This window comes from Manis pentadactyla, chromosome 4, assembly GCF_030020395.1.
Source record: "Manis pentadactyla isolate mManPen7 chromosome 4, mManPen7.hap1, whole genome shotgun sequence".
Taxonomy (NCBI): Eukaryota; Metazoa; Chordata; class Mammalia; order Pholidota; family Manidae; genus Manis; species Manis pentadactyla.
Window position 1 is genome coordinate 89,118,517 of NC_080022.1, and position 22,131 is coordinate 89,140,647.

General features: G+C 34.9%; 1 protein-coding gene across 2 annotated transcripts in view; it reads right to left on the reverse strand.

Moving 5' to 3' along the window:
- Positions 1-22,131, reverse strand: part of COL11A1 (collagen type XI alpha 1 chain) — a 225,566-nt gene that overhangs the window by 87,527 nt on the left and 115,908 nt on the right. For both annotated transcript variants that reach the window (XM_036879053.2, XM_036879052.2), the window contains exons 37-41: positions 11,387-11,440; positions 6,559-6,612; positions 3,757-3,864; positions 3,297-3,386; positions 2,989-3,042 (exon numbers count right to left, since the gene is read on the reverse strand). In XM_036879053.2, the coding sequence (XP_036734948.2) occupies positions 2,989-3,042; positions 3,297-3,386; positions 3,757-3,864; positions 6,559-6,612; positions 11,387-11,440 (360 nt within the window). The remainder of the gene's footprint in view (positions 1-2,988; positions 3,043-3,296; positions 3,387-3,756; positions 3,865-6,558; positions 6,613-11,386; positions 11,441-22,131) is intronic.

A 22,131-nucleotide genomic window follows, 5' to 3' on the forward strand; every position in this document is an offset into this window, starting at 1 on the left:
TCGTGGTTCCTCTTCCATCAGTTTTGAGGAAGAATTTTAATTGGTTGAGGCCTACATTTGTTATAAGAATAGGTGCTAATTACAAATAAACAAACTCACAGTGAGCGTCTGTGGAGCGCTTATATAAGCAAAGCTTGAAGTCTTAAAATCTTTTGTGACTGCTAAGAACTTGAGGGTTTTCCTGTGAGAGTGTTTTGTGTTTGCTGCTGTTTGACCAGGTCAAGTTCTCCAGGCATGGAAGGCATCACTAAGCTGTCACTCCCACAAAAACACAAGCTGGAGGTCAGCATTCAGTTTTCCTCTTTCCTCACTGCCCTTAGCCAATCTCATTAATAAACCCTATATTCTGCCCTTCCAGGTTCTGCCCTGTCCTTCAACTTCCCACAGCCTTAATGGTTGACTCACTCTGTTTTATGACATTGATCTCTGAACTTCATGCTCATCTAGTCTCTCTCATCTCTATATATTACACACTAATGATGATATTTTCCTGAAAACTTTCTTTTACTCCAGAAAATGACATTTTTTTTAGTCCACTTGCTCCAAAAACTTCAAATCTTCGAATCATTTCAATTTGCTATCTTAGAGCTTCAATAAGCATATGCAATGTTATATTTGGTAAGATCAGGTATTTCCTAACACCTTATCCTTTCCCTAATATAATTTTCTTGTTTTTAAATGATTTTGTAATCCTCTGCCCTCTTTACAGAGCAAAGTTCAAGGGCCACCTCCTGCACGACCTTTTTGCTGATTTCTTTTCCCTCTGCCCTTGAAGAATTAGTAATTATTATTTGTATGTCATTAGGCACTTAACCACTGAATGTCTTACAGTGTTGTTTAGTCCTTGGTATGCTTCTTTTCAAAATTGCTTACCTTAAGGTCGCTTAAAGGGATATAATCCATGGAGCTTAATTGTATACAGGGAAGTAAATAGTTATTGCCAAATAAACAACTGTTGAAGCCAAATAAACAGCATATTAGATTTTTATATTATATTTAATGATACTTTACATATAACCAGAGAATTGTTGATTAATATCCTGTTAAAGTATATCTCTTAGGCATATTATGCATCCTACAAATATTTTTATTTCAACAGCAATTCCAAACACCTGGGATAGCATTGTTTGCCTGGGCCCTAAAAAAATAACTTTGAACCGATTAATTTTGTAGTCATGATTCAGGTTTCACTGATACAATACAACTGATCTTAAATATATATTCCTAAAAATAACATCACTTTGGAACCTGGAGGTCTGGTTAAATGGATTGCATTGTACTGAACATTTGGAAGACTCTCTGTTCAAACAGTAATTTTTGTCTTATTCAACTGTGTTTCCTGCTAGTGCTATCATTAACTAACTTATGAAGATAGGTAAAAACGTTCTGCATAATCTTAAGAATTTTATGAATATAGAAAATCAAATACAGTTGCTGAAATACCTTATTTTCTTTTCAAAAACTCTACCAGATATCCATACTTACTTTAACCATTGTAATATGGTATTTGCAAGATCTATAGATTAAATATAATGTTAATCGATCCAGTGAAGGTTATATTGCTATGTTCTCAGTATATACACTTTAATATTAGGTTTTATAATTCAAACATGTAGCTATGGAATGATTACTGTGTGTCAGGCACTGTGCTGTGAGTGTAACCAAAATGTATAGGAACTCACAGTCTAATGTGAGAGACAACCAGTTATATTCCAGTATAATTTCTAAAATACAAAGTATAACAAAAAAGCCCTGAGGGGGAAGAAATTGCACTAATAAATGAAATAGAGGCAACTGTTCAAAGATGACTTTGTATAGATTATATTTAGCTGGATCTCTATAAGCAAATAGGATTTTTGTCAAGTGGAGAAAGGAAAAATAGGGTTTTCTGGAAGAAAAGTAAAAGTAAAATGTGTTTTCTCTACAAAGTATAAATGACTATGGCAGTTTGAGAAGCATATGCAAAACATTAGATTGAGTAGAATTAGAATGTAGGGAATAAGGAAAATAAAATAGGCTGTGGAGATTGGGATCCAACTGTGAAGATGACTTGCTGGTCACAATAAGGAATTTGGTTTTTGAAGGCAGCATGAGACCATGAAATATGTATAAGAAGTGGAATGACATAGTTAAGAATATGTAACTGTAATTATAGAATCAGTGGGAAATCTAACTGAAAAGGATAACAAAATGGAGTCAAGAAGATGAGTTAGGACATGAGTAGGCAAAGAGGCAGGACAGAGTCTGAACAAAAATAGTTATTAGAAATGAAGAAAAGGGGACAAACTGAAGAAACATCTTGGAGATAGAAATAATGTGGTTCAATACGTTGTACAAGGAAGTTGAGAGAGGATTCAAGACAACTTTCAGCCTTTTAGATTGGTGAAATAGGCAATGAGAAAAGTGCATGAAAATTGGCAGTTTGGCTGTTTTGTAACTTTTCAGAATACAGACAAGAAGAATGGTGATTTTTATGGGAAAAAATGAAGGCTATATATTTGACTGATTTCCTGAGGGACTGATCTATACCTCAAGAAAAGGTGAAGTAAAAATCTGAAATTTATTCATTTACCAATTATTTCATGAGGTTACACTGACTAAATAAAACAATCTAGATAATACATAAAATGAATATATGCCCTTCATGCTTATGAAACTTTTAAAAATGCATTGGCAAAACTCAAGTCTCTTCAAGTACTCAGAATCAGACAAATTATGATTTATTTCCTCGGGTATTGTTAAGAGGCAAAATAACTCTTTTTACTTCCTGACAGCAGCAGTGGAGTAAATATTTCCAGTTGTCTAAACTCTTCTGTTTCTGCACTCATTAGTGCATGCAATTAGAGAAACCAGGCACTGACTGACTTGATTGACATGTATTTATTTTCTCTCCCACACACATGGTGGGATCACAGCATGAGAATAATGAAAGAAGAGCCGCAATTTGCAACCATGGACTGTGTGGCTGTTTATTAGAAGCATACTTACCACTGGACCTGGTGGGCCCTGGGGACCTTCCCCTCCTTTCAGTCCAGGTGCACCCTGGGAAAAGTGAAAAAACAATGAAAATGAGTGATGCAAATTGAATATAAATAGGAGGAGAGGTATGATTCATAAATGAGGATGTTAAGTGTTTTTAGATACAAATACATATTGCTATATATATTATGATAATCAATGCATATGCTTACGTATATCCCCCTAATTACTCATGAATTTTCATGTACTTAATACCTGAGAGAAATGCTTCTAATAAGGAATCTCATTCACATACTTGACCTGTACATTGAGCATACCTGAGCTCCAGGAAGACCTCTTTCACCTGGGAAACCACGTAGTCCTGCTGGTCCATCTTTCCCTGAGATACCTTGAGGACCTGGGTCACCCTAAAATACGTAATATACAACAACATAAAGAGTAATTTCTATGCATGTTTCCACAAACAAAACTGCTGTGACCTCTAACTTGCTATAAGACAGTATTATTTAAAGAAGAAAATGTTGTGTAGAATGCCATATACATTAAAATGAACTGACCACTACCTATATTTAAGATTGTATACAGCTTTATGGTCAGTGGGACTAACTGGTCTTGTGTTATTGCTCAGTCATGTCTTGAAGGACAATAAACTGAATACTTTACTGGCATTCATTTAGATACTGTGCTAACATTTAGAGAACCTATGGACAAGTGAGGAGTTACAGTGAAAAGAAAAGAGATGTGTTCAGCCAGAAATTTTCCTTGAGCATCTTGTACCTTTGCACCTTCTTTTCCTGCAGCACCAGGAAGACCTTGCTCACCAGGAGGACCAGGAGGACCAGGATGTCCACGTTCACCTATTGGACCAGTCTCACCAGTTGGTCCCTGAATTGGGTAAGCAAAACCTCATTAAATAGCTCTTTTATTTTTGGCAGATAACACAAACCCAAAATAAATATTGACGCCTTTCACGAAAGTTTATCATATACATACTGTCCTACAAAATACTTCATTAAAAACATTCGAAGTAACATATCTGACAGGAGTCTGAAAAAATTACATGTACTCTTGGTTAGAGTCTGAGTGTACAAGAGAAACACATAGATAAATTCAAAGAGCTATTTTCTTTAATGCCAGAATTGCTTCAGAGTAAGGCCAGTCCAAGTATTGCTACAAACCACGGCTTTTAACTACAGTTTTGTCCCATTCCTCTCTTTATTTAAGATGTCGAATGAGTTTAGGAGTAAAAGAATAATTAATTGGTGCCATCTGGTAGCTACTCAATGAATCACTGCTTGAAAAGCCTAGGTCCCCTGGAACCCAAACAACAAAGTGGTTATCTTGGAATTTCCATGATTGGAGACCTCCTTATTGTTAATTTACATTCGTTTGACAAAGTCTAGAGAATGTGGCAGAAGGATCTTGAAGACCATGAGTTTGGGCTGGCAGTTCCTCTCAGCCGAAAGCTGTAACAAATAGCCCACTGCCTTAAACTGCTGCAAATGCCAAAGTGAAAAATGCCAGGTCATTTATTTGTCCCCTGAGTGGTGCTATTTGGGGATGCTAGAGTTTAATGAGCTTTCAAGTGTAAATAGAGAATGGCGACCAGTTACTCTCTATCTCTACTTAGAATAAAGCAAAATGAAGTATTTAAGTTCAAGATATACAAAGGGAAAGTTTCCAGATGCTAAAGTTGTGAAACGGTGGAGTGTGTTACTGAAGTTGCTTATGGAATATCATTCCTTGTTATTTTTCTAAAAATGCAATAGATTCTTACCCTCTGGTCTTGGATTAAGAACATATCTGCTCAAAATTGATGTACATTTCTAGGTTTAAATTCATTTAGTAATGTACTGCTGAAAGTCCACAACTTGTCATTTATGTGCAAACATTTCTCCCCAAAGGAGTTTTTCCTTAAATATTTGGTAACCAGAATTTCAATAGTGAGGCATGTAAAACTGAATTTAATGCCTGTCATCACTGAGACAAAAATGAGAAATGATTCACAGAACTGAAAAAAAAGGAGTGAAAAACAGCTACTGCATTCAATATTGTTTCTATTAAATCACTTCCTTTGTTCTAACATGAAAATTTTGTTACATTTGAAGTAGGCAATTGGATTTTCTTTCTTAAAAGGACCAATAAAGAACAATAATTCAATGGAAATTCATATACTCAATAAAATACCTGCTACTTTTATGCCTTAAAGTAGGCAAACAAAAAAGAACACAGGACTCAGAAGTCAGATGTCCGCATTAAGGAGAGATGATTTTTCAAAAGGTGTTTCAAAATACCTAAATTATTCAGGTTAAGTCCCATGACGTTTACATTCTAGTTGGACTCTAACTTGAGTTTTGTTTATGGATAGTTAGCAAAATAGGAAACATTTTTTAGTCTAAGTTTTTTCACAGAAAGCTGTGAAGGTATTTGACATAGGAAAATAAAAGTATTTTTAGAGGAATCTATTATTGAGGGAATAGTTTTAAAAATTAAAACTGATAAGCAGTTAAAGAGTCTTTCAACCCCCCCAAATAAAATATGTGAAAAAGTATCATGCATACTGTGTTTTCTTTATAAAGGAGTATACAGTTAGTATTTCCCTTGGTTCAGGATTAGTCTCTGGAATAAAATGGTCAACCAATCCAAGTATTCTTTATTTTTGTTTCACACATATTCCTAAAAAGATGCAGTTTGCGTGTGTGTGTGTGTGTGTGTGTGTGTGTGTGTGTGTGTATATTTGAGTAGCAAAGTGTTAAGAACTAATTATACGATGAGAAAAGACTATTTAAAGCAATTAAATAATTAAAATACTCAACAGCTCTTGCTCTTTTGCTATAATTTGTTGTTAACAGGGGTAAAATTCCAGCTAAGAAAACTAAATGTGCTTTGTCCATTTAATGCACTTTGCCAAAATAAAAATATTACTTTCTACTCCCCTGAACTATTCTCTATAGCTATTAAATACTCTAATTTAGGATACTATATCAATTTTGAGACTCTTTCTGCCATCTATGTTGAAAATGTTACTTCAACATATTTAAAGATTACAAACTAATTTTTAATCATTGATGAAAATCATTGTTATGAAGACAAAAATATTAAGATACATGTAATATATTACACATGTTAAAATTTTAGAAAAAAGTTGTGTTCAAAGCTTTATATTGTATTTTTATTATGTATATGTCTAAATCTATTTTATACTCAGGGACCTGAAGTCATTTTGTCATTTGAAATTCTGGGAAAAGATGGTGGCCAACCTGTTTAATAAAGCACCTTGGTGTTCTCAACAGATGCTGCCATAGTCAGGCTTTCATGTTAAGTTTATTGTGAGTTTTCTGACTTATTTTCAGTATTTGTTTCATTCTCTTTTATTCACACAGGTAATTGAAAAATCACGTTAGCTAAATATTTTGCTGAAGTTCATTTGATGTAGGCAAGTTGTATATATTTAAATGTGATCTGAAACATAAAATATAGCATTTTGATTCATAATAAAGTGGACAGTTTTATAGAGCATAGGGAAGATGAAAATATAAACAGAAAAATAAAACATGTTAGGGAATTAAGGGAACATACCTGTGGTCCAACGACACCCCCTGGCCCTGGAGGACCAGTCTTGCCTTGAAATCCCTAAAGAAAGAAATCATAATCTGTAAAGCTATACATGACAAAAGCATAAATTAAAATTTAGTAAGATAATTGAATAATTCACATAAAAGAAACTCACCTTTTGACTAAAAATACTTATTTTAAATGCTTAAATATGAGCTATTATATTCCAGTTTCTTTAAAATCCAAATTTTACCATCTTCACTGTTTCTCATTGCAATCCAATAATTACTTTTAATAAACTTAAAAAAGAAAGTAAGGCAACAGGATGAAGCTGGAGTAAAAATGTATTGTGAGCTCTATTCTGCCAGGTGAAACAACATACAGGGTTTTAACCTAACAATGTTTATGGATGAAACACATGATGATTTTGGACATTCTTTGAAACATTCGTTCGGTTTCGTATACAGAGATAATTCTATAGTCTGTGATATTAATGAATTTCTCTTTCCTGCATTCCAACAATCTGGTAAAATGCAACAATATGTAAGAGTACACTTATAAAAAGGATACACTGCATGATTAGTAATCACTTCAATATCTTATCAGTGTTCTTTTTTAACCAGAAAGAATATAGTTACAAATATACTTTGAAAATAATGCAGCCATTAAAATAAAACAGTAGATGTGAACAGCATGTACTCACTAACAGGACTTTTGGTTATATATTCTGGTATCTGTATTTATCTAGACTCCTAATAAAGAGTCTAGATAAATAATTCATTCTGTAGGTAATTCATTCTGCATGACTGCATTATGATTGGCAAATTTCTTTCTCATTTTAATTAGCTTATGTTCAACAGTTGGAGAAATAAATTCAAAATGCTGGGAGAAACACTTCTAAGGAACTGAGTTAAAGCAAATAGTGTTTGCAGAAATCCTGTCAAACTGGAAATAATGTTATAAAGCAAAGGGCAGAAACTGGTAGCCCCACATTTGTATCACAACACTGCAAATAACCATGATTAAATTATTTATAATAACATAATTTTATAAGTAGCACAAAGGAAAAGAATCTGTATTTGTAATTATTTGAATTGATGTTACAGAAAAAATAAAAAAGATGTATCCTATTTTTAAAATCCATTAATTCTGAAGACCAATGGGGTTCCACTTGAGATAATACTCCTAACAGCAAAACAAATCAATTCAAGAGAAAAATATCGTAGAATTTATTCAGTGTTTTATAAACAATATAGCAGTCCGATTGCTTAATTGTAACTTTTTCAGCAATTTATTGGTTTAGAAATTTACGCACACATACACATATATAAGCACACATGTTCATATATGTGTATGATGTGTGTGTATATGTGTACTTTTTTCTTTTCCACTGAGAGTTAACAGCTTGCTGTTACTGTTACCAATTTATTCGCAGGTTTTAGTCCCACATACTACAAACTCCCCAGATTATCTCAATAATCTCCATGACAACCATTACCTATATGCTGATGAACTCAACAACAAACTATTTCACAACCTCCATTCTGTGCTGAGCCCTAAAACTCTCTTAATAAATGCCTACTGGCCATTTCCAGCCATAGTTCATGCTCTCCCCTCAACATGACATACTCAGCATGGAGCTCACCAAAGGAATCATCTTTGATTTTCCTCCTGTGTTTTCTTCCTTTACTAACAGGGTGCCTTCAGATCCCAGGATTTCCTCAGTCCTCAGACTCAGTCACTTCGTCCTATGTGTCATCTCAGAAACTTTCTCAAGTACAGCTTCTTCTCTCGTCTACACCTGTCCTTTTCAAACTGTAAACACTGCTTTTTGATCACTGCAGTTTTCAAGTCAGCATCACTCACTGGTCTACTTTAGCCAAATTACTATTTCACAGAAGCAAACCTAATCAACTCATTGTTAAGCCAATATCATGTAACATTCATTACCAAATTCTATACCATCTGAGCCGTGTTTATGCCAGTGTTAAAGCAGTCAGTTAGTTAGACATAAGCAGGAGAAGAGGGCCAGCCCACCACCAAGGAAGACTCCCACCTGGCCATGCCCTAAGCCCTCCTTAGTTCTGGGTCCCACAGGCAAGGATTCCTAGCTTCGCAGGAGGACCAGACAGTCAAGGACACCTAGACTGTCGAGAGGCCCAAGGCTACAGGGGCTTCCCTGATTACAGGACATGCACCAAGTCTGAAGATCTTGTCCAGAAGTAACCCCACCTCATTAAAATAACATCTGAATATAACTGGCATTGCAGTTCTGGTCCCCCTGTGGGCTCTGCTTAGGTACTTATGGGTAAGGTGCCTGTGCACTGAGAAAAGAGTTATATAACCTAGAGCTGTCCATTAACCTGTCAGTCAAATGATGTAAAATGCAGAGCAGGACTTCCTGTTGTCTTAAGAAAAAATAAAAGCCAACCTAACCCTAAAAGCAATGCTGCTTCTGGCTTCCAGACAGCCTGCTCTCCACCATTCTGAGAGTGTACTCATGTTTTGCTTAAAAAGAATCTCCTGCTGTTTAAAACTGTCCTATGTCTGTCTCTTGATTGAATTCTTTCCTTCGAGAGGACAAGAATTAGGGAAACACAATGCGTTCTGCTGATAACAGCTCCAGTTATCTCTTTGCTTTGAAGACATGTCCTAAATTCTAGCTGTGATGATTTTTCTCACCATTTTCTGAACAGTCATACACCACACATTTTGCACAGTCTATTTCCTCTGTCTAGATTACCCTCCTGCCAGTTTTTGCTCACTAAGTTTTACATGAGATATAAACGTAATTCTGAACTTTAAGAAAGTTAAAGTTTTCTAAAGCTTTTTTCCTTAGTAACTGTGAGAGCAAGAATAGCACATAAAAAATGATATAATCATAATTAATGATGAAAACCAACTGACAAAAAAAACCAATGCTTACTTGAGGAAATTCTGTGAAAAATTTGTAGCCCAGATTTGCACTCACACATTCTAAGAAGAAACAGAAAAACATGGGCGCCAGCACATCTGAGTAGATGACAGATTTGGGCGGAGCTGGAGGAGAGCACTGTCCCCATGCCTACTCACTCAAAAAGTTCAGAGTTTGCAAGTACCTAATAAACCTGACACTAGGTGTCTTACAAAGAAATTATGTGTGAGAGAACTTTTACAGTTCAGAATGGAGTGTCCTTGTTCAATACTGTCATATAAGACTACATTAATCAATTTTAGAATAATAAGGTAAATAATGTTTTTCAAAGTCCCTGGAAACAGAAATTAATTTGATACATGAGTCATTAGAAAAATCTCTTTTAAGACCCAATATACATGTAACTCTTATTGTGATCATCTCTAAGGCACTAGTTAATTTTAGGATCATTGCTGGATGTGGCATTGTGTCTCTGGACAAATTTAGATTGTTTCGGTATAATAGAAACTATTTCTAATTATTCCTAGAGGCTTTAAAAATTTGAATTGTAAGACATTAGAATGAATCCAAGGATTTCTGATGAGGGAAAATCTCAAAAATAACAAAATGATTTCTTCTTTAAAATAAGATAACCCATACATAGCAAAATATAGCTGTTCTAGATACTGACTCTTCTGTGAGGTATTCTTGGATCCTAGTCAGCATAGAAAATCTACACAATGACTTTGTTACAAATGATTGACTGAAAGATCTGAATGAGAATATATTTGCAAACTTGAGTGTGCATTCTCCTGTAGAGAGTTTATGTTCCTCATGCAGATGTCATTCCCAGGAAGAAATTCAATTTTACTCCTTGGTCTCCTAAATCATTTTTGATTCTGCTTATGAAATCCAAGACTTTGAAGTTTACAATCTGCCTAAAAGTAGGGAGTTGCTACACTAAAAATTGCCACTTGGTGAGCAAAACAGAAATTGAATTGCTGCTGAAGGCTTGCTTGCTTGTTTTCCTTGCAGAGAAATCATCGTGTTTTCAGTCGTGTGTACTGCAGTGCAGCTCCAAATATGTCTTCGTGCTGGCAGAATGCGCTAAAATAATTTTGAGTCACACAGTCAAAGGCAGTCTGTGCTGTGGTTTCCTTAAGAAAGCTGGATACAATGAACCAGTGGTGAGAACTAAAAATTTATTTCCAAGGAAACATGCTAACCCATGATGATTTCTGATTAGATTAACATCACACTGGAGTAACCAGACACATGGTTTTGTAACATTGACAGTATAAACAAACCACCAAGATCCTTAAACCATTGTTAAATAGCCAGTTTCTCCTCTACGCATATCATTGTCATACACATACATTGTTCAGACAATTTTTTAATGTCATATTCCTCATAATTTAAAAATAAAATTCAGTTACATTTTTTCCGTTTGCATTTTCCTACTTAAGAGAAGAGGATGCTTTTGACATAGTTCCAGATCAATTGTAGCCTTATGGTTCCAAAATCAGAAGGTATTTCATCCCTTAGTTCTGGCTAGAGGAATGTATTATCTGCATAGCTTCTATAATGTTTCCTTTAGAGAGTGGAGGGGTCAGAGAGTTGGGTGGAATATATCAGTAAATAAAGACTTCAGTGAAAGGGTCAAGGCTGACAGCCTTGTGGAGGTGTCCAGGACATAGTGTTCATCCCTAGACTGCTGTTATTGACAATAAGGACAATCAAATCAAGTAACACCCATACCCTCAAGTATATGCATTTAGGTGTTTAGATACAATCATGAGTCTATTTATGTATTTTTATGTTTTCCGATAAAATATTCAATGGAATTAATTTCCCCATTGTCCTTAATCTGGCAATTAAACTTTTGATAACGAAGGAGCTGTTCGTAATGATGAGGTACCAGAGATGGGAAATTTCAGTCAGAAGAATGGGGTCACTTACAGTCTCTCCACGTTGCCCAGGGTGTCCTGGCAGACCATCCTTCCCTGGTGGTCCCTGAAATTGCAAATATTAAACACTGTATCATAAGTATGTCTTGAATTGTTTCAGAGTCCAAACGTAATGTGTTACTTTCCTTATATTTTCATTAGATATCATACTTTGATGTTCTGCTAATTTTATATATGGTAGTATGTGTATATAGTTCTTATTATAATTCTATCTGTAACTGAGACAGAGAAAAATGTATAACTATTCTCAACATTTTACATTTAAATTATTTCATTACCATCTGTCTCTTTAAAAACCATATTTATATAGATGTGCACCTTTATTTTTTCAAAAAAGGGTGGTTCTTTAGTACTAGACAAATGAGTAGTTTCCCCTCTTCTTGGTGATCCGTTCCTAATTCAATTTCTTGTGCATCAAGATTTGGAGAACAGAGACATAGTGCCCTCTAGTGGTAGTCTTGGCTTCTAACTGACAAGAATGAAAAAAATACAAACTCAAAACAATGGAACTTTTACCTCAATTGATTCAAGTAAAGGAAACAATGTGTTATGTTCAATTTTAGCAGTCATCAGAAGCAATTTTTCCCAGTAGGCTTTCTTAAATAACCTCTTAGAAGCATAATGTTTATTAATAAGCACTGGAGAGCAAATCTACTATGCCATCATTTTTTTTGTATAGGATGCTGTCTTTGTCATGACTGAAGAAATAAATGAAGCAATTAGCCTAGTACTTAAAGTAAACAACTCTGGAGGTTTCTATATTTTATAGGTTTAGTAGAAATAGATTGCTTCTTTAGACTGCTTTATGGATTATTCACCCTACTCAAAAACCATTAAGTATCAAGTTCAAATTTCAAAAAATATTTAATAGGTATAGACAGAAATATTCTCATCCTTCTGGATAAATGAAGAAAAATAATTACTTTAACAACAACATTTTTAATAGCAGACATAACTCCACGATATATTAATTCTTTAAATAAAGTGTTTATTTAAGCAAATATTCACATAAGTCTATTTTCAAATGTCAATTCTTTTTATACTGAGTTGGAAAAAAAGGCTGTGATTCAAAATAAGATCATTTTCACAGATAGCTTTCTTCAGTTGGAGTAAGACTTTTTCTAGGTTGGCTAAAAACCTTCAGGAGAATGTCTTCCTGACAGGGCCTAATACCATCTCTGCTCCCTGATCTTGTCTTTATTGACACACTGGTTGTCATATGAATTAACAGCTTTAATTAAAGATTCTTATGATGCTATTTCATTGCTAGCTCGGTGATTCGCTCATGCTCTCCACAGCCAGCTCAGTGATTCTAGTGTCATCCTCCCAAAAAGACCAAGACGAACATTTTTAACCAAGGATCCAAAACATTCTTAGATCGTTTAACTATTCCTTCTTTTAAAAACACATATTACATATTAATGTTATTAGGCACTTGGCATATAGTAATATAAAATGTATCTCTGACCTCAGTTTAGAGGTAAAACACAGAAGTAGTTAATTGCTAGTAGTTAAATTCACGTAGGTTCAGTATTTCAGAACAGTAAACAAAAACAAATTCTATGCTTTATCACTATTTTAATACATATAGGAATAAATGTGCTCTCCACTAGATGCAGTAGTAAAACTTTTAACTAAAAGCATAGAAGGTGACAGCTAAAGGATAATAAATGAGGAGAGTTTTTTTTCTACCCTACTAAATTGCCTCTCAAATGATGTTTTTTGCCATCAGCATAAGCCATTCTCATGTTTTCTAACAAATCTGTAAATATGAAAGTTAAATATCTCATTATATTTGCTGGTGTGAAAAGTACACAATATACTTTTACTGCAAAATACTATAGCCCTTTGTAATTTAAAATGGTGATCTTAGATCTAAATGACGTCCCCCTGGGATGAATGAAATGTGATTTTTAATGGCTTTCCTAGATATCTTGAGGGAGCAATGTTCATAGGCTAAAGAATTTATATTATTTTTTTATCTAAGTATGTATTCCTATATTAAGTGATTAATCCTAAACAATTGCAATGGCTCTCTATTACTATCCAATAAGACAAAGCAGATTAATTTCCAAATAATTTCATGGCATTAATTTTACAATAATAATTTTACTAATCTAAATAGGTTGTCTCTTTGATGTAGTTGGTGACGGTCAGTGGCAACAAATTCACCTAATGAGGGTGTGCATATACAGCAAGGCAATCCATGAAAAAACACTTATAAATAAATATTAATGATTTTTTTCACTTCCTGTCAGCACTACACTTTGACTTTTCTTCTTCTACGAATAGAACATATCTTATAATCTTCATGATATAAACTGTAATTACCTCAAGTTAAAATTTTCTTAAATGGGGTAACTATATGTTGACATTAGCATGAGATTAAAGACTCAAAACATGAACATTTCACACATTCAGTATGTGTACGTGTATGTGTGAATGTGTATTTATACATATCCTGATAATAACAAAGATGAACCAAAAAAACTTGCAAAAAGGGGAGCTTGGTTCTATCCCTCCACTCATATTTCTTCCATCTATATCAAGGAGATGAAAGCATTTATTTCCTAAGCATTATAAAACTGCATACTAGAGAAATGACAGGCACTTTTATTTCCTACTCTAATGTTTCACTTGTCAGAGAAACAGATTATAAAAATCATTTGTTTAGCAGCAAAAGCAATGTTCCTTAACAGTGTCATGTCTCTTCAACTAGACTGCATGCTTCTCAAGTGTAGGCATTTATTATACTTCTAATACTTCTTGGAGACAAATGCATGCATGATTAATACTTCAAAACCTGTTGAAATATACATGAGAGAAGAAGCTAAAAAAGTCTGAGGGAAATGGGTCAAGCAGCTTTCTTTAACAATAAAAATGCATTACACGAGGGAATCAATTCTTAACAATAAGTACAAATATACATGGTGTGATCATGTTGAGGTTGTACATATCATAGATTTTATATTGCTAAATAATGATCTATGCATGTGGCTTCAAAATATGAAAATAATCTTACATGTACAGTCATTTCTAGACTGTGTTTTTACTTCACCATATGTGAAACTTTGCATGACTTAATATTACATTTTGAACAAAACTGAGCTAGTGAGTAAACAAATGTTATATGCAGGCAATATGATATTGTCCTATATTTAATACTAGCTATTTGTATTAATCCTTGGATAACACTATAATTTAGGTAAAAATCCTTTCTTGAAATATTTGCAGTAGTAAAGCAACACTGTTAGTGTTACAACAATATATGAAAGTGCCTAAAAATTGTTGTAGAAAGTAAGAGATTACTACATTACTTCAACATTTAATATTTAAGTATTTCACAATAAATAATTCATTTTTAAAGATGTGAACTAAAGTCACATTTGATGCTAATCAATGAAACAAAGGGTTATTCAAAATGAATTAGAGAACATTTATTTATAAATTAGAGAGCATTTATTTATATCATTCTCAACATGTTTAAAATACAATGAAATCAAATATAACATCTATTTAAAATTGGAACATTTTAATTTAGAATTTTCTGAGTTATTCCTTCATGCAAGTATACTGGACTGTATTTGGTTACCTACAATTACTTGAAATTAGAATATAGACTTTTTTTGGAATACTGGCACATATAAAAAGCTTCACATAACTTCATACAAGGTGCATATTCTCATGTTTTGTCAAAAGTATTCAGTTCAAAATCAGTTTAAAATATTCAGCCTAAAAATATATATCAATGTGCCTCTCAATGAAAATATACAGGATGTAAGTAAAATTGCTAGTAATTATTTACTGGGAATTAGTTACTTATATTATTACAATAAAAAAACATTTGGTTCTCAAATCATTGGCTAAAATTTTAACTATACATATTTTCCTGCCAAGTAAATCATACTCAAATTCCATTGGTTTTATTTTCAGACAAAAGTTTTTTGAACTTTGTGGCTCAAAGTATAGCCCATAGACCAGAAACACTGATATCATCTGGACACTTGTTAGTAATGTTAAACCTTAAAACCCACACAGGCCTAATGACTCAAAATTTCCATTTTCAACAAGGTATTAGCATAATTTGCATTCACATTAAAGTTTGCACAGCATTGTCTAGTCCAGAGTAGAACAGTGGTTCACAAATCTTAGCATTCATCAGAACTATCTGGAGTGTTGTTAAATAGATGAGGTCCTTCTAGAGCTCGGATTAGGTGAGTGAGGTGGTACAAGACTGCATGTCTAAATCCAAGCACAAATACAAGTGTTGCTGATGTGGTCCAGGAACCACACTTTGAGAACATTCTTAGGTAGGTACTATGTCTGAAAGTATGTGTTCCCTTTGATTTGTGCTGAATTCCTAACCTTCAAAGGTGATGGTATTGGCAGGTGGGAACTTTGGGAGGTATCTAAGTCATGAAGGTGCAGATCTCATAAATGAGATTAGTGTCTTACAAAAGAGGCACAGAGAGCTGCCAAGCCTCTTCTATGTTTCTCGGGAGTTGTATTAATAATTTTACTCTGGACCAGGTTCTTTTGGCATTTCATATTTGTATATGGTGAAGCTCTACTCTCTGGAGGTGCTCAGCCACTGAAGCAATGTGGGGGTTGCAGGGGAGCAGTATTGGTGCCTGGGGGAGGAAAGAGCTGTTTCTGCTTCCTGGCTACCATGCCTGCCTCCACTGCCTGAACCAGTGGAGCTGCTATGCCTGTCTCCACTGCCTGAAGACGTAACGAAAAGTTTGTGAACTGAAGGAGGGCCCTCACTTGATTACACTAGTACCCCTGAACTTGGACTTTCAGACCCCACAACTGTGAGAAATAAATTTGTTGTTTATAAGGTACCTAGCCTGTGTTTTTTTGTTATAGCAGAAATAATGGAGTAAGACAGTGAGTAAGTACTTCTAGCTCCTACAAATAACTGAATATTTAGCCAAAAAATGAAAAATAAAAGCAGCCCTAAGCTAAGGTCTCTATTCTTATGACTATTTAAGTACAAAAATAAGGGATTTCATTTAACCATATAAAGATATTTGATGAAGATATGCAAAAGAATGTTTTCCTGAAAAAAATGTGTAGAAGGGATATGATTCAGAAAGAGATATGATCATTACATTATATAAATAATACATTATAAAGAGAAAAATAATAAACACAAATAAATAAACCATAATGTGATGTAAGTGCTATCACAGTGTTGGAATGTATTTAGTAAGTAATATTTTGAAGGATGATACACTGGATGATAAAAGATAAAAGGGAAATGCTGATACACCAAATATTTAAGACTCATTAACAACTCTTAATGCCATCAGTAGTATTCATTCCAGTAGAGAAACAGTTGAGAGAATTTTATTCATATTGCTCGTCTTTGACATACTTTGAAAAAATATTTAGAAATATATATTTAAATGATATTCAGACAGGATTAAAGATGGCAGCATGAGTGGTGAGACAGAGGCTTCCTCCTAAAACCGAATATAATACGAAAATATAATTAATACAACTAACCCTGAGAGAAAAACAGGAAAGAGGACTGAGCCAGACTGCATACACCTGGAGAAAAGAGCAGACCTCATGGAACAGGGTAACGTACCAGAGCTGTGGGTCGGTAGGAGCCAAGCCCTTCCCCCACCCCAGCTCACCCGTGAGAGGAAGAGAAACGGAGCGGGGGAGGGAGTGTAGGTCTAGGACTGCTGAATACCTAACTGAGGAGATCTGCTCTGGGAACACAAACCTACATTTCATGGTGCTTTCATGATACTCTTGTGATCATAGGGTTGGAAAGCTAAGAAAGGCAGAATTACTGGAGAGACTGAGATTCCAACCACTTGTGGAAAGAAGGGATCCATATGCAGCTGCTCAGGGACAAAAGCTTATACCTGTGTACTAGGACCACTGTTTCAGGCAGAGGAGACAGGCACAGCAGCCGGGAAGCAGGAAACAGTTCTTTCCTTCCCCCAGGCACCAGTACCACTCCCCTGTGACCCCTGACATTGCTTCATGGGCTGAGCAGCTCCAGAGAGTAGAGCTTCAGGACACCAAAGGGTGCCATATACGAATATGAAATGCCAAAGAGACCTGGTCGCCAAAGGACTCTTCTTGAAAAGGAGTTCAAAATAAAAATAATTAACATGCTCATGGAGATACGGAAAGATATTCAAGAACTCAGGAATGAATTCCAGTTGGAGATCCAATCATTGAAGAGCACAATAGAGGGTATTAAAAGCAGAATGGATATGGTGGAGGAGGCAATAAATGAAAAAGAAACTAGAGAAGAGGAATACAAAGAAGCTGAGGCAGAGAGAGAGAAAAGGATCTCTAAGAATGAAAGAATATTGAGAGAACTGTGTGACCAATCCAAACAGAACAATATTCACACCATAGGGATACCAGAAAGATAAGAGAGAGAGAAAGGGATAGAAAGTGTCTTTGAGGAGGTAATTGCTGAAAAGTTCCCCAATCTTGGGAAGAAGATAGTCTCTCAGGCCATGGAGATTAACAGATCTCCCAACACAAGGGACCCAAGGAAGACAACACCAAGACATATAGTAATTAAAATGGCAAAGATCAAGGATAAGGACAGACTATTAAAAGCAGCCAGAGAGAGAAATAAGATCACATACAAAGGAAAGCCTATCAGGCTAAAATCAGACTTCTAAGCAGAAACCTTACAGGCCTGAAGGGAGTGACATGATGTATTTAATGCAATGAAGCAGAAGGGCCTGGAACTAAGAATACTTTATCTGGCAAGATTATCCTTTAAATTTGAAGAAGGGACTAAACAATTTCCATATAAGCAAAGGCTGAGAAAATTTACCTCCCACAAACCATCTCTACAGTCTATTTTGGAGGAACTGCTATAGATGGAAGTGTTCCTAAGGTTTAATAGCTGTCAACAGAGGTAATAAAACCACAGTAAAGAAAATAGAACAATTAATTACTAAGCAAATGCAAAATTAAATTAACTATCCCCAAAGTCAATCAAGGGATAAACAAAAAGTACAGAATATGATACCTAATATATGAACAATGAAGGAGGAGAAAAGAAAAAGAACCTTTAGATTGTGTTTGTAATAGCATATTAAGTGAGTTAAGTCAGACTCTTAGATAGTAAGGAAATTAACCTTGAACCTTTGATAACCACATATCTAAAGCCTTGAATGGCAATAAGTACATACCTATGGATAATCACCCTAAATGTAAATGGACTAAATGCACCAATGAAAAGACATAGAGTCACTGAATGGATAAAAAGACTAGACTCATCTATATGCTGCCTACAAGAGACTCACTTTAAACCCAAAGACATACAAAGACTAAAAGTGAAGGGATGGAAAAAGATATTTCATTCAACTAATAGAGAGAAAAAAGCAGGAGTTGCATTACTTGTATCAGACAAAATAGACTTCAAAACAAAGGAAGTCACAAGAGACAAAGTAAGACATTACATAATGATAAAGGGGTCCATCCAACAAGAAGATATAACCATTATAAATATCTATGCTCACAATACAAGAGCACCTACATATGTGAAACAAATACTAACTGAATTAAAAGGGGAAATAGAATGCAATGCATTTATTCTAGAAGACTTCAACACTCCACTCACTCTGAAGGACAGATCAACCAGACATAAAATAAGTAAGGACACAGAGGCACTGAACAATACATTAGAACAGATGGACTTAACAGACATCGACAGAACTCAGCACCCAAGAGCAGCAGAATACACATTCTTCTCAAGTGCAGATGAAACATTTTCAATAGATCACATACTAGGCCACAAAAAGAGCCTCAGTAAACTCAAAAGGATTGAAACTGTGCCAACCAGTTTCTCAGACCAAAAGGTATGAAACTAGAAATGAATTACGCAAAGAAAATGAAAAATCCCAAAAACACATGTAGGCTTCACAACATGCCCCTAAATAACCAATGGATCAATGACCAAATAAAAACAGAGTAATATATGGGGACAAATGACAACAATACTTCAACACTGCAAAATCTATGGTATGCACCCAAGGCCATGATAAGAAGAAAGTATATTGCAATACAGGCCTACCTCAAGAAAGAAGAACAATCCCATGTAAGCAGTTGAAACTCACAATTAATGAAACTAGAAAAAGAAGAACAAATGAGGCCCAAAGTCAGTAGAAGGAGGGACATAATAAAGATTAGAGCAGAAATAAATAAAATCGAGAAAAATAAAAAAATAGAAAGAATCAATGAAAGCAAGAGATGGTTCTTTGAGAAAATAAACAAAATAGATAAACCCCCAGCCAGACATATCAAGAAAAAAAGAGTCTACACACATAAACAGAATCAGAAATGAGAAAGGAAAAATCACTATGGATACCAAAGAAATACAAAGAATTATTAGAGAATACTATGAAAAATTATATGCTAACAAACTGGATAACCTAAAAGAAATGCACAACTTTCTAGAAAAATACAACCTTCCAAGGATGACCAGAGAAGAAACAGAAAATCTGAACAGACCAATTACCAGCAACGAAATTGAACTGGTAATCAAAACACCATGTAAGAACAAACCCCTGGACCAGAAGGCTTCACTGCTGAATTTTATCAAACATTTAGGGAAGACCTAATACCCATCCTCCTTAAAGTTTTCCAAAGAGTAGAAGAAGTGGGGATACTTCCAAACTCATTCTATGAAGCCAGCATCTCTATAATAGCAAAACCAGGCAAAGACACCACAAAAAAGGAAAAGAAAATTACAGATCAATATCCCTGATGAACATAGATGCAAAAATACTCAACAAAATATTAGCAAACCAAATTCAAAAATACACCAAAAGGATCATACACCATGACCAAGTGGGATTCATCCCAGGGATGCAAGGATGGTACAACATTAGAAAATCCATCAACATCATCCACCACATCAACAAAAAGAATGACAAAAACCACATGATAATCTCCATAGGTGCTGAAAAAGCATTTGACAAAATTCAACATCCACTTATCATAAAACCCTCAAAAAAATGGGTATAGAGGGCAAGTACCTCAACATAATAAAGGCCATATATGACAAACCTACAGCCAGCATTATACTTAACAGTGAAAAGCTGAAATCTTTTCCTTTAAGATTGGGAACAAGACAAAGATGCCCACTTTCCCCACTTCTATTCAACATAGTACTGGAGGTCCTAGCCACGGCAGTCAGACAACACAAAGAAATAAAAGGCATCCAAATTGGCAAGGAAGAAGTTAAATGGTCCCTCTTTGCAGAGGACATGATATTGTACATAAAAAACCCTAAAGAATACCTAAAAATCTATGGCATTCCTAAACACTAACAATGAACTAGCAGACAGAGAAATCAGGAAAACAATTCCATTCATAATTGCATCAAGAAGAATAAAATACCTAGGAATAAACCTAACCAAGGAAGTGAAGGACCTATACCCTGAAAACTACAAGACACTCTTAAGAGAAATTAAAGAAGATACCAATAAATGGAAACACATCCCGTGCTCATGGATTGGAAGAATTAATATTGTCAAAATGGCCATCCTGCCTAAAGCAATCTATACATTCAATGCAATTCCTATCAAAATACCAACAGCATTCTACAATGAACCAGAGAAAATCGTTCTAAAATTCATGTGGAATAACAAAAGACCTCAAATAGCCAAAGCAATTCTGAGAAGGAGGAATAAATCTGGGGGCATTACGCCCCCCAACTTCAAGTTCTGCTTCAAAGCCACAGTAATCAAGACAATTTGGTACTGGCACAAGAACAGACCCATAGACCAATAGAACAGCCTAGAGAGCCCTGATATAAACCCAACCATATCTGGTCAATTAATATACAATAAAGGAGTCATGGATATACAATGGGGAAATGACAACCTCTTCAACAGCTGGTGTTGGTGAAACTGGACAGCTACATGTAAGAGAAGGAAGCTGGGATATTGTTTAACCCATACACAAAAGTAAACTCGAAATGGATCAAAGACTTGAATGTAAGTCATGAAATCATAAAACTCTTAGAAGACAACATAGGCAAACATCTCCTGAACATAAGCATGTGCAACTTCTTGCTGAATGCATCTGCTTGAGCAAAGGAAACAAAAGCAAAAATGAACTCATGGGACTACATCAAACTAAAAAGTTTCTGTACAGCAAAGGACACCATCAACAAAACAACAAGGCATCCTGTAATATGGGAGAATATATTTGTAAATGACATATCCGACAATGGGTTAACATCCAAAATATATAAAGAACTTACATGCCTCAACACCCAAAAAGCAAATAACCCTATTATAAAATGGGCAGAGGATATGAAGAGACAGTTTTCCAAAGAAGAAATTCAGATGGCCAACAGATACATGAAAAGATGCTCCTTATCACTTATGATCAGGGAAATACAAATTAAAACCACCATGGGATATCACCTCACACCAGTAAGGATGGACTGCATTGAAAAGACTAAGAACCGGAAAATGCTGGTGAGGATGTGGAGAAAGGGGAACCCTCCTACACTGCTGGTGGGAATGTAAGCTAGTTTAACCATTGTGGAATGCAATATGGAGGTTCCTGGAAAAACTAAAAATAGAAATACTATTTGACCCGGGAATCCCACTCCTTGGAATTTACCCAAAGAATACAACTTCTCAGATTCAAAAAGCCATATCTACCCCTATTTTTATCACAGCACTTTTTACAATAGCCAAGAAATGGAAGCAACCTAAGTGTCCATCAGTA